This window comes from Crocodylus porosus, unplaced genomic scaffold (assembly GCF_001723895.1).
Source record: "Crocodylus porosus isolate Cpor-Errol unplaced genomic scaffold, CroPor_comp1, whole genome shotgun sequence".
In the NCBI taxonomy this organism is placed as follows: Eukaryota; Metazoa; Chordata; order Crocodylia; family Crocodylidae; genus Crocodylus; species Crocodylus porosus.
The window spans coordinates 45,908,989-45,921,413 of NW_017728886.1; the positions used below are offsets into that span (position 1 = coordinate 45,908,989).

The 12,425-nt window shown below is 45.4% G+C and overlaps 1 protein-coding gene across 1 annotated transcript in view; it reads right to left on the reverse strand.

Moving 5' to 3' along the window:
* Positions 1-12,425, reverse strand: part of COL28A1 (collagen type XXVIII alpha 1 chain) — a 148,189-nt gene that overhangs the window by 82,172 nt on the left and 53,592 nt on the right. The window contains exons 13-15 of the mRNA XM_019533740.1: positions 12,019-12,087; positions 8,393-8,461; positions 7,611-7,679 (exon numbers count right to left, since the gene is read on the reverse strand). Coding sequence (XP_019389285.1) covers positions 7,611-7,679; positions 8,393-8,461; positions 12,019-12,087 — 207 coding nt within the window. The remainder of the gene's footprint in view (positions 1-7,610; positions 7,680-8,392; positions 8,462-12,018; positions 12,088-12,425) is intronic.

Below are 12,425 nucleotides of genomic sequence, written 5' to 3' on the forward strand. Positions count from 1 at the left end.
GACATAAAGAAGAATTTCTTTACTGTCCGAGCCTCCAAGGTCACCTGCCATCAGAGGTGGTTCAAGCACCTACATTGAACACCTTCAAAAGTAAATTGGATGCTTATCTTGCTGGGATCCTATGACCCCAGCTGACTTCCTGCCCCTTGGGCAGAGGGCAGGACTCGATGATCTCCCCAGGTCCCTTCCAGCCCTGATGTCTATGAAATCTATGAAACTACCAGGTTATTTTAGAACAGGGGTGGGCAATTATTTCAGCTGGAGGGCCACTTAACAAGTTTTGGTGAGGGCCACAAGGGTAGCCCCACCCCTTGACAGGTGCCCCGTCTCCTGTTCACCACCTTGGGACCAGAAGTCCCACTCCTAACCCCTTACTGTGGCAGAGTGGCTGGGGAGAAGGGAAGGAAAGCCCTGCTCACATCTCCACCTTTACCTGAAGCGTGCTCAGGATCCACCTGGACTGTGGTTCTCTCCAGGGGCTGAGCAAGCAAGACAGTGGCCATTTTCCACTTCTGGCCATGCTGGAGGGACTGGTCAAGTCAGGTACTAGTAGTGGCCATGCTTGCTGATGCAGTCAGCTTCCCTGTTTGCGGGCAGGGCCAGAAAGCCACACCAGTCCTAATGCTGAAGAGCTGGCCAGCTACTCCAAGCCTAGTTATTGCTTTGGCAGGGACAGCAAGCCTAAGCTGTGTAGTGGGGGTGGACCCCAACTGGAGAAGAGAATCATCTGGAGCCCTTAAGAAGCCCTTGAGCTGAGGCATGGCAGGGAGCAGAAGCCAGAGGACACAGAACATCAGATGGTTGGGGAACAACTGTGCTGCTCATCTTTTGTTGTATTCATTCGAAATGGACTGCTAGGTATCCCTGGGGCAATGCCTATGGGGCTGGGCACAAATAAGACACTGGATTGACGTTAAATGACTGCAGATCCCTTCTGAGGGTCTGAGAGTATAAAGAGCATAAAAGGAGGTTTGAGGTGGGAGTGCTGGGGCTGGGGGCCCCATAATTGATCCAGAGGGTTTCAGCTGTATAAGGGACTAGTGGTATTAGCTGCTTTTCCCTTTGAGGATCAGGACTATTCCTAGACTCATCACCTCCTGTAGTTTTCCATCAAAGTCATGGCAGGTGAGGCCGAGTGAGGACCAGAGCACCCTAACCTTGAGGAGGGAATATACTGAGGCCATCCTATTAAGGACACGGCTATCCCAAGCCACCGAGACACCATTAGCTATGCTGGGAAGGCAGCTACAGCTTGGTAACAACTTTGGTGCATTGCAAGACAGTCAAAAAGAAAAGTGGCCCCAGGTTCTGCCATGGTCTTTGAGAGACTTAGCCCAACAGTGGCTTAAGCCAGAGATTACAACCTTGGCCAAAGGAGTAGGTACTACTGTATTAGAACAATTTACTGGGGACCTAGCTGAAGGGACCCAACAATGGGTGTGAAGACACCAATCCCAAAACTCAGAGGAGGCACTAAAATTGGCTGACACTTTTTCAGAAGCCAAAAGAATTGATTCTCGGGGATAGGGAGTACAAGGAATGATCCAGGGAGAATGTGACCCTTTCCCAGAGGGTTTGCAAAAAGATAAGATGCTATATCTGTGGAGAAATGGGACACAGAGCTTGGATGCGTCCAAAGTTTAAAGATGGATGGGGGTCACCACGGGGCGAACTGCACCCCTCTGGGGAAGAATCAAGTGACATAGAGAGGCCAGAACCTATGGATTGTAGCTTTGTAGCTGACACCAGTACACTACTGCCACAGGCTACAGTGCTGGTAATGTTAGAAAATAAAGAGTACTTAGCTATGATTGACATGGAATGTGTACAGACCTTGATTAAGGCATTGCTTGTTCCCCCGGAAGCAGGGGAACCCATGGGCCCAAAGAAACTGGTCTGCGTGCGTAGGGAATGTCAGGTATATCCCTGCAGGAAATTAAAGATGTCTGTATTAAGAAAAACAAGAGAGATACCAGTGGACTGGGTATACCAATTACTGTGCCCCATGATCCTGGGACATGACTGGCCAGAGTTGCCAATAGTCTTCCAGCACACCTCGGAGGCACCAAAAACCCATGTTGTTGGAAGGAAGAAAAAGGAAAGGCCAAGGCAATGATTTGTCATGATAGTGAAAAGGGGGGAAAAAGTCAAAGAAATAGATTTGGAACATCTGTCAGAGTGATAGCAGTTCTGAGAAGATCACGTAAGAGAAAAGATATTGCCATGCTTATGAGGACAGCATGGTCTGGTGGAATGACAAAGTTAGAAAACCGGAGATGGTAATGAAACACCCATGTTTTGAGGTAAGGGGAGATCTCCTGTACCAGATAATAAAAAAGGGTAGGGGAAGGGGAAGGAGTCACACAATTATTAGTCCCCAGAGGGATTTATTCCAGATATCCCATTCCCTACCTATGCGTGGGCACTTGGGCTGGGACAAATCAAGGCTCAACTTTTAAAAAGGTTCTTCTGGCTCCTTCAATACCTATGTCTATAATTGAAAAGCCATTCAATAGAATTGTGATGGATGTGATGGGTCCTTTCCCAAAGAGTAGCTCAAGGTATCAGTATATTTTGGTCATTATAGACAATATGACCAGGTTCCCAGAAGCAATTCCTCTGCCACTGGTGATGGTGCCTAAGGTTGCCACCCAGTTAATAAAATGGGTGGCCAGAGTTGGAATACTGAAAGAAATAGTGACAAATGAAGGGACAAATTTTGTGTTGGTTGTCCTGCAAGGCTTTTGTAAAATGCTCCATATTAGACACCTACAAACCATGATTTTCCGTCCGCAAACTGATGGGATGGTGGAGCCGTTTAATAAGACACTAAAGAGTATGCTGAGGACCACCATACGGTGCAACCTGAAGGATTAGAATCTTCTTTTAGATCCCCTACTGTTTGTAGTTTGAGAATCAGCACAAGCATCACTGGGTTTCTCCCCATTCAGATTAATATATGGTATCAACCCTGAGGACTGCTGGATGTGGGCAGGGATAAACAGGAGGTTGCCAGTGCCACATTACCTAATCATTTGGTAAAACTGCAGGACTGATTGCAAACAGTGCAGCAGATAGCCAGTGAAAACCTGTGGGGAGCACAGACCAGACAGAAAGGAATTATGATAAGAAGGCAAAGACCCAGGAATTTGTGGCAGGGGACTAGGTGGTGTTGTTATTACCAGACCAAAATAGCAAATTGTTGGCCCGATGGCAAGGCCTGTACCAGGTTACAGAGAAATAATGGACTACCAAATTCTTCAATCAGGGCACCATTGGGAGAAACAGGTATTTCATGTAAAGGGGCAGGAAGGGTATTTACTAGATACCCGACTCCCTGCAATTAGGTCCCGTCATTAGGGAGTGTCCCGGAGAGCAGAAAAGTAGAATACTGTTGTTGGGGGGACATTTGACCCAAGAACAGAACAGGCAACTAACCCAATTTTGGGACCTCTTCCAGAAGGAATCAGGGCTGGTGCTGGGGGTGGTCCATCCTATACACATGCCACCAGGAATGGTGATCCAAGACCATTTGAGATGCCTTCTCAGGGGCTCCAAGAGTCTGTGTGACAGGAAATTATGCACAATAGCTAGAGGCATCCTTAAGGAATCTTGGAGCCAGTGGCACAGTCCGCTAGTAGTAGTTCATAAGCCAGATGGGATACTGAGACTCTGCATGGACTTTAGGAAAGTTAATGAAGTGACTACATTTGATACACTCCCAATGCCCCACATCAAGGAGATGGTAGAAAAGATTAGATGAGCATGATATATCACGATGTTGGATATGACAAAAGGCTATTGGCAGATCCCAATAGCCCCAAAGGATCAAGAGAAGACAGTGTTCAGAACACCTTGAGGCCTGTTTGAGTTTCATTGCATGCCTTTTGGATTGCATGGAGCAACGGCAACTTCCCAATGCCTAATGGACCAGATATTGAGCCTGTACCAAAACTATTCAGCTGCATATATTAGTGATGTCATTATTTTCTTACATGGGAACAACACTTGGTGGACCTGAAGGCAGTGCTAGAAGCCTTGCAAAGAGAGGAGCTAACCACAAAGACACAGAAATGCCATCTAGGCCAGTGAAAAACCAAATACTTGGGATCTGTGGTAGGCCAAGGATGAGTGAGACCTGTGATGGACAAGGCTGAAGCACTACAAATGTACGTTAAGCCAAAAACTAAAAAGCAAATGAGGTCATTTCTGGGCTTAGCCATCTATTATGTAAAGTTCATTCCCCATTTCTTGGAGATGGAGGTACCCCTCCTACACCTAACAAAGGGCACCAGACAGGCAGAGATCTCATTGACTGAGGAGGCGCAGAGAGCTTCTGAGACTGTTAAGAATTTCCTATGTGGGGAGCCTGTCCTGTTCATGCCAGATTTAGTAAGTCTTTTTTTCTAGAGATGCATGCTTCAGGAGTGTCCCTCAGGGTGTCTTAACTCAAAAAGTGGATGGAGACAGCAGGTTCATAGCCTATGCTAGCTGCAGACTCCTGAAGCATGAAGTCCTTTACTCCACAGTGGAGTGTGAGTACTTAGTGAGCAAGTATAGAGCTTTTTAAGTACTACCTGATGGGCCATGAATTTATGCTCATCACGGATCATGCCCCCCTTATATAGCTACAAACTAGTAAAATGGATAATGCTAGGATTATGAGATGAGCATTGGGCCCTCCAACTGTATAGCTTCAAGATTGAATATAGACTAGGAAGAAAAAATACGGTTGCGGATTTTCCCTCCCGACAGCATGAGCTGGAGAGCAGTTCAACCAAAGTGGATCCATAGGCATCACAATGATTCCCCCCAAGGGGGCATCTCAGGATAAGTAATGTGGGTGAGGGTACTCATGGCTTAAGGGCAGGGATATGTGGAAGAGTGGCTGGGGAGAAGGGAAAGAAACCCCCTTGCACCCTCTCCCTTACCTGAAGTGTGCCTGGAATCTGTCTCGACTGTGGTTCTCATGAGGAGCTGAGCAAGCCAGACAGGGGCCATTCTCCACTACTGGCTGTGCTGGAGGGGCCAATCAGGCCAGGTGCCAGTGGTGGGGAAGATCACTGGTGCAGTCAGGTTCCCTGTTTGGGGGTGGGGCCAGAAAGCTGCACTAGTCCTAACGCTGAAGAGCTGGTCAGCTACTCCAGGCCCAGTTATTGCCTCAGCAGGGTTGGGGAGCCCCCGCTGTGTAGCGGATGCAGACCCCAATTGAGAAAGAGAATCAGCTGGAGCCCTTAAGAAGCCCCTGGAGCTGAGGCATGGCAGGGAGCAGAAGGCAGAGAACGTGGAGCCTCGAATGGGTGAGTAGCAGCTCTGCTGCTCACCTTTTGTTGCACTCACTCAAAATAAACCTGCTAGATATCCCTGGGGTAAAGCCTGGCTATGAGGCTGGGCATGAATAAGACACTGGATTGACATTAAATGACTGCAGATCCCTTCTGAGGCTCTTAGATTATAAAGACTATATATGAACAGAGGTTTGAGGAGGGAGTGTAGGGGCTGCAGGCAGTGTTGTAGCCACTAAGTTTCACACCTGGGACAAAGCCCGCAGCGGCAGCCCACCCTCACCCTGCGCACAGATCCGGGGGGCAAATGGCACCCCCGCCATGCTTGCCTGGAAGTGCATGCAGTGGCAGGAGCCACCCTTTCTCCTTTCCCTGCACCCCGCCAAATGAGCTGCTCACAGCTCTGTCCCATGTCCCTCCCCAACTGGACAGCACCTGTTGGCACCACTTTGCTTTGGCACCTGAGGCAGTTACCCTGCTCACCCCCCCGCCTTTTTCTACAGCACTGGCTGAAGAAATTCTCATTCAGGCTCCTAAGGCCCCATAGCTTATCCAGAAGGTTTCAGCTGTATAAGGGACTGATGACAGTTGCTTTTTCCCTCAAGGATTGGGAATGTTCCTAGACTCAACATCACCTTCTGAAGTTTTCCATCAAAGTCATAGAAGGTGAAACTGAGTGAGGACCAGAGCACCCTAACCTTGAGAAGGGAATATACTGAGGCCTCCCTATTAAGGAAACAGCTATCCCAGGCCACCAAGACACCCTTAGCTACACTGGAAAGACAGCTATGACTCGGTGACACTAATCTTTGCCACCAGAATTCCCTCTTTTTGCCCTGGAAATACTCGGGGGGGGCGGAGGGGAGAGAGTTGGCATCTTGAAACAGGGAAAAAACAAATCATATACTAAAAAACTCAAATATTTCCTATGGCTGGGGGTGGGAGTGCGTGTGAGGCTGTTGGAGGGTGTGGGTGGGTGTTGAGGGCATGGTGAGAGGTGGAGAGCCAGACCTACCCATCCTGTCCTGGCTGCAGTGCACAGTTCCCAGCTGCAAAGCCAGGATCCATATGGTGCAGCATAGGGCTATCCTGGCACAATGCAGTCCCAGCTACAATGCTGGGATCCACACAACGCAGCATGGAGCCAGCCCGGCCTGGCCTGTTCCTTCCATGCCACTTCACTTGAGTCCCGGCCCTGCAGTGGGGAACCACATGCAACTGGGAGGGGATGGGACAAGCCAGTTTGTGCCATGCTGTGCCATGAGGGTCCCAGACTTGTAGCCAGGAACCACGTGCTGCCAGGACTCACATGGCACAGCACAGAGCCAGCCCAGCCAAGCCAGAACCTGTCCCAGCAGTGCACCTTTCCCCACTGCAGGGCCAGGACCCAAGCATCATGGAGCCGGCACAGCCCTGCCCATCCCTTCCCAGCAGGATGCAGTTCCTGACTGCACGGCTGGGACCTGCATGGCATAGGATGGATCCAACCCAGCCCAGCCCAGCGGCATGCTAGAGTACCAGAACCTCTGGAAGTCCCACCCCATCAGGCTGGGCCAGCTCCATGCCTACATGTGGTGTTCCCAGCAGCCTAGCTGGGAGTGGCACATGGAGGCCACAAACTCCATGGAGTAGGGCAATTGCTGACAGTCCCCCCCCTCCCCCCTTACCTGAATTTCAACTCTCAGACAAGAGAGGGCTGGGGAAAAGCCACAGGGGCACACCAGGGCAGAATCTTCTGCTAGCCAGAAGCTTCTGGTCTCCATAAGCTTCTAGGGGTGGGGGTGTAGTGGAGTGGGGCAGGGCGGGGTTGAGTTGGTTGTGTTGTAACCAGAGCCTGAGCTGCTTCCTGCTGCAGCTGGCAGCTCATGCTGCCAGCACCATGTTGGCTTTCAGACAGGCAGCCACCAGCAGGTAATAATTGTCTAAATTTTAGAGGGGCCCTGTGGACCAAATAGAATGGCCTGGTGGGCCGGATCCAGCCCACAAGGTGTATTTTGCCCAACCCTGTTCTAGAAACTGAAGTGTCAACTGACCAGTCTCAAGATATAGCAGTAGAAAGAGGGAGTAAAGTCACCTTAGTCCATTTCTTCTCCCATGTTTCCAGCTGTAAATAACACAGCTTTGGCTGCAACTAAAACCTGAGCTCCATGTGTCATCAGCTAATACCCATGAGCATTCAGATGCCAGGGTGATGGATATAAATAGAACAGTTTGTCCTGTGTCCGGATAAATATATATGTTCATACAATTGCTACACTGCATAAAGGATTAAATCAGCATTAACTTTACTGTTGTTCCTATAGATGTGACTTTCATTTATCTCACCTTATCACCTTTGATTGATGGACCTGGTGGTCCATTTGCACCTTCTGAGCCTTTAGAGCCTTTTTCACCCTGGAAATTTTTCATGCAATATATTAACTTAATGTAAGGTTTTGTACATAAAATCTAAAGCAAATGATTTCTGTGCAAACAGGATACACATTTTCAAAGAAATTTTTGTGTCAACGAAGCATAGCTTAAAACACATCATGTCTAAGTAAAAGCCTCCTCTTTTAACTGTTGTAGCTTGAAATAACCTTCTAAAAGTCCTCACAGAGGAAGGTGAAAAATGAAACTGTCACAGGCAGAAGACTTGGGAGTTTCCAAGAAAACGTGGAACACTTTGGGAGTTTCATCATGTGTATATTGCAAAAGGTGCATCTATCCCAGTTAGCTACAGGCAGAAGGAGCTATAATACACCTCAGTCTAGGTGGTAGAGGGGAAGATACCTTGAGCAAACAACTACCCCAGAATAAGCTGCAAACATACATGTACACTGGGGTAATTTACACTGAGGTAGCCTTGTCCTTGTTTTTCTTCAGGATAATCATACACTGAATCTGAACAGGTAACTGGTGGGGCTGTACATTACATGCCCACTTCTCTTTTTTAATACTAGTAGAAAGGCTAATTATACAAGTATAAATGTGTTATAAAACAAAGTTCCAAGTCCCACCACTTTAATTGTCAATGTCAGCAAAATGGTACTGGTGCTCCTAAATTGCTTACATACTTTTTTGAAATCTTACTATAATAATTATACTGGAATTTTTTTTTTCCTTACCTTCTGGCCCGGAATACCTAGTCCGGGTGGCCCTCTCTCCCCTTGTACACCTTCAGGACCCCGTGCCCCCTAGCAACAGAAAGAAAGAACAGCTTCAAGCTGTGTATGCAATAAAGTTTTCTTGCTGACACTATTTCAAATACACTGTACTACTATCCCATCCAATCCATCATGAAATGGAAAACTGCAAAGGCTAAAAAAGAGCTGTGCTTCTGCAAAATCTTGCTAAGAACAGGCAATTAAAGCACACTGGAACGGCCATGCTTTATAGATTTAAATAACAATCCAATGCTGAAGTGAATTATATGACATGGTACTATATACTCTTTTTCCTGTTTGTAAAGAAGAAAGACAGCAGTGAAATTGCATCGTTTGTTTAGATGTATCTTTAGCCATCAGTATAGTTTACCACCTACCAGTATACAATACCACAGTTTAGGGCTGACCAACTGGCAGCCTGTGAGCCACACACAGTCCCCAGGTAGTTAGCCTGCAGGCCGCAGGCTCACAATATGGGTGCCTCTCCCTTGGCCAACCCCATTGCTCCCCTGATGTTGTTGCCAGAGTCTTTAGGCTCGCCCTCCCTTCCCAGCTTTTGGTTCCTGTCCCTGAGGACAGGGCAATGGGACCCATGGCATTGACAGAGACTACATGTAGTAGACTCTGGTGACCCAGGGAACCCAGTGTGGCTCAGCATGGGAACCCACTTGGTGCCATATGGGGGCATCAGTGTGGTACAGTGGGGGCCACCAGAGTCCTCTAGATGTTGTCTCCTTCAATGCCATGGGTCCCATTGCTCTGTCCTTAGGAACAGGAACCAAAAGCTGGGAAGGGAAGAAGAGCCTAAAGACGTATCTAAGGTAGAAGCAAATTTCAGTTAGCTCAAGCTGAGATGGTATTAGTATTGCATAGTTTCATAGTTTCTAGGGTCGGAAGGGACCTGAGTAGATCATCTAGTCCAACCCTTTGCCATGGCAGGAAATAATATTGGGGTCAAACGACGCCAGCAAGATGTTCATCCAACCTCCTCTTAAAAACCCCCAGGGTAGGAGCCTGCACCACTTCTCTTGGAAGTTGGTTCCAGATCCTAGCTGCCCTGACTGTGAAGTAGCGCCTCCTGATATCTAGCCTAAACCTGCCCTCTGCCAGCTTGTGACCGTTATTCCTGGTCACTCCTGGTAGCGCACAGGGGAATAGTGACTCCCCCAATGCCTGCTGATCCCCCCTGACTAGTTTATAACAAGTGTTTGCAATATTACAAGTGTTTGCATAATGCTCCAGTTATTCAAATGTAGCTTGCATAATACCTACACTTGAATATTGCCTCAAAAATGTGAAAAATAAATTATCTGTGTAATAACAGCTAAATTTCTAGAGAGAGAGATTTAAAAGACACGATGTGTTGAAGCCTGGGCAGTGTTCACGCAGGAAATCAACACCCCATTGTACATTGGGTCTGTTTTTCATTTAATCTTATATGTAAAGTTATGCAAAGTTGTGGAAGTATAGATGGATATTTGAACACAAAATCACAACTTTTGCTTGGTTCTGATACTTCCTCTGTCTTGCTGTGTGGTATGCATCATAACAAATGTGGTGGCTGTATCCTAACCTATGGTGGCAAAATTTTGGGAAAAAAGTGCAGCTAGTATGTGGGTTTCTGATACAGTACTGAGACTGTTAGAACAGCATTAGTGAAATGATGTTCTAGCATCAAATTTGAAATTATCACAGAAATTCTCATTTTGTTATAGAGTAGAGAGGTCATTTACAAAGTCAGCATAACCCAATAGCTATCACAGTGTGGTCCCTGAGAAGACAGAAATTTTATGTTCTTAAAATACGGAATAACTCTTTCCAGTACCACTATGTACGTGGACTAATAACACTGACTAGTTCAAAATACCAGACTGCATTCCCCTTTGCTTTGGATTTATTAGATTTCCATGAACTGGATAGCTTAATGCCTAGCACCAATGATAATTGAATTGTGTCCTCCAATAATAATTGAACTGTGGTGGAGTTGTGTGGGTGGGTATGCTGGTGTATCTGCATTGTCACTAGAGGTCTGGAAATGCAACAAGATGTGAGTTTTTTATTTTGTTATGACAACTCACCCTGTCCATACGGCCCATCAGCAAAATGTGGTAGTGAGAACAGTTACATATTATTGTTATTGTAAAGTAAACTTAATGCTTGTATGGGTAAAAAGTTGGAACTGCGCATATCAGGTCATCATCATACAAAGAAGAAATAACTCATGACTAACAATTTGAATGGAGATAGGCAAATATTGTATATATTAGTTGGGATATTACATCTGAAATCTAGTATAAATAGTGAAGTGATTAAAAAAAAGAAATGTTGAAGTATAGAAAAGCAGAGGTTGGTCTTTAAAATGTTGCCAATATTTTTCTGTTTTTCAGTAATTCATACTTCTATTATATAGGCCCATTGGTGAGTTTTGGGGGATGTTCATGTCTCTTTTTTTTTAAGAGGAGAAATACTGTGAATGTTCCAATTACAAGTTGACTGTGTAAAAATGCAAACAGTATGAGAATGAAATCCTAATTTCCTGAGTGTAGCAGCACCAGACCACATTTGTGACTGTAAAATGAAAAATCTGTCTTTGTTGTTTGTATTGTTTTGTTTTTAATGACAGAAAAATGCCTTTTTGTATAATATCTTTTTTTAATTGTTTGATGGGTAAGAGAGGAAAAAACAATGAAAATAATGTATTGATAGAAACCCATCAACACTCCTGCAAATTAAAGACAAGGATTTCAGGGAGTTTATCAGAAAGATGGAAGAACAACTACTTACCATATGCTTTGTTTGCAAAGACTTTACATACCTATTAAAAGGGCTGTGGAGAACCTAGAAGACTGATTGCAGTTCAGTAGAGACTCTACAACATTATTTAGTAAGTAAACCTATGAATTAAAATTTTTTCTTGCTTTTTTATAAATAAGAAATATGGATGTTGTGTGAAAGCTAGGATTTAGGGATGTGAATCTGACAGTGCCACAAACGCCGGGAAAAATACATAGCCTTTAAGAATCATTTCCACACCAGGTGTCAATCCTTGTTTTTAATTAAAGGTACATATGGGCATCAAGAAATGGCACAAAGTTCTTTTTTGTATTTATTTTGTATTGGGTGTTGTGCTGTTTAAATTTTTTTTTAAATTTGACAAGCCTAAAAGTGCTGTGCTTTCTGTAATTCCCATCAAGTAGGAATTATAGATAAAAATGCACCTGTATATAGAAAGCCTTACAGAAAACAGTTCTGCAATGCTGCTTACATGGAAAAAAGCTTGATTACCTGATCCTATTTCAATTGGCTTTGAAAATTGTACTGGCTCCTGTTTGCATTATGCTTTGTGCAATTGTTAATGCAGCAGTTATTGACACATATGTAGTCACTGTCATTATCCCAGCATGAGATACAGGGTGGGGTATGAGTGGGGTGTATGCATATGGTGGGGGAGGGATTGTGAGGGGGTATGGCTCTATGGGGGGCAATAGGTGGTGCGATAGTCAATAAGACTATCAAGCAAGTTCACCTCAGTTTCTCAGATTGCTCTTATTTTTAATATATTGTATGGCACTTTACTGTCAACTTACAGTTAATCCTGGCTCACCAATTCCAATAGGTCCTGGAGGCCCAATTCTTCCTTCCTGGCCTCTTTCACCCTTGTGAAAAGGAATTTTGAAAGTTTAGTTTTTATTCTGAACAAACCATCTCCTTAGGGTAGCAAATCAGACTCAATTGCTTATATAGTTTTCAGAAGCATCTAAGTGACTAATAAGAGATTTTTAAAAATGGGAGTTGGACATTTTGCAATCTAAAGAAATAGGCACATGTACAAGCTACTATGAGATAAACTACAATATCAGCTGCTCTTCTGTAACTGCTCAGGGTAACAGCACGCACATGGTTAGTAACTAGAAAGCCACGTTCTCCTGTACCTCATGGTAACTTGATATGTGTCCCTCTCCTAAGTTCCATTGAAAATCTATGAGAATTAGGC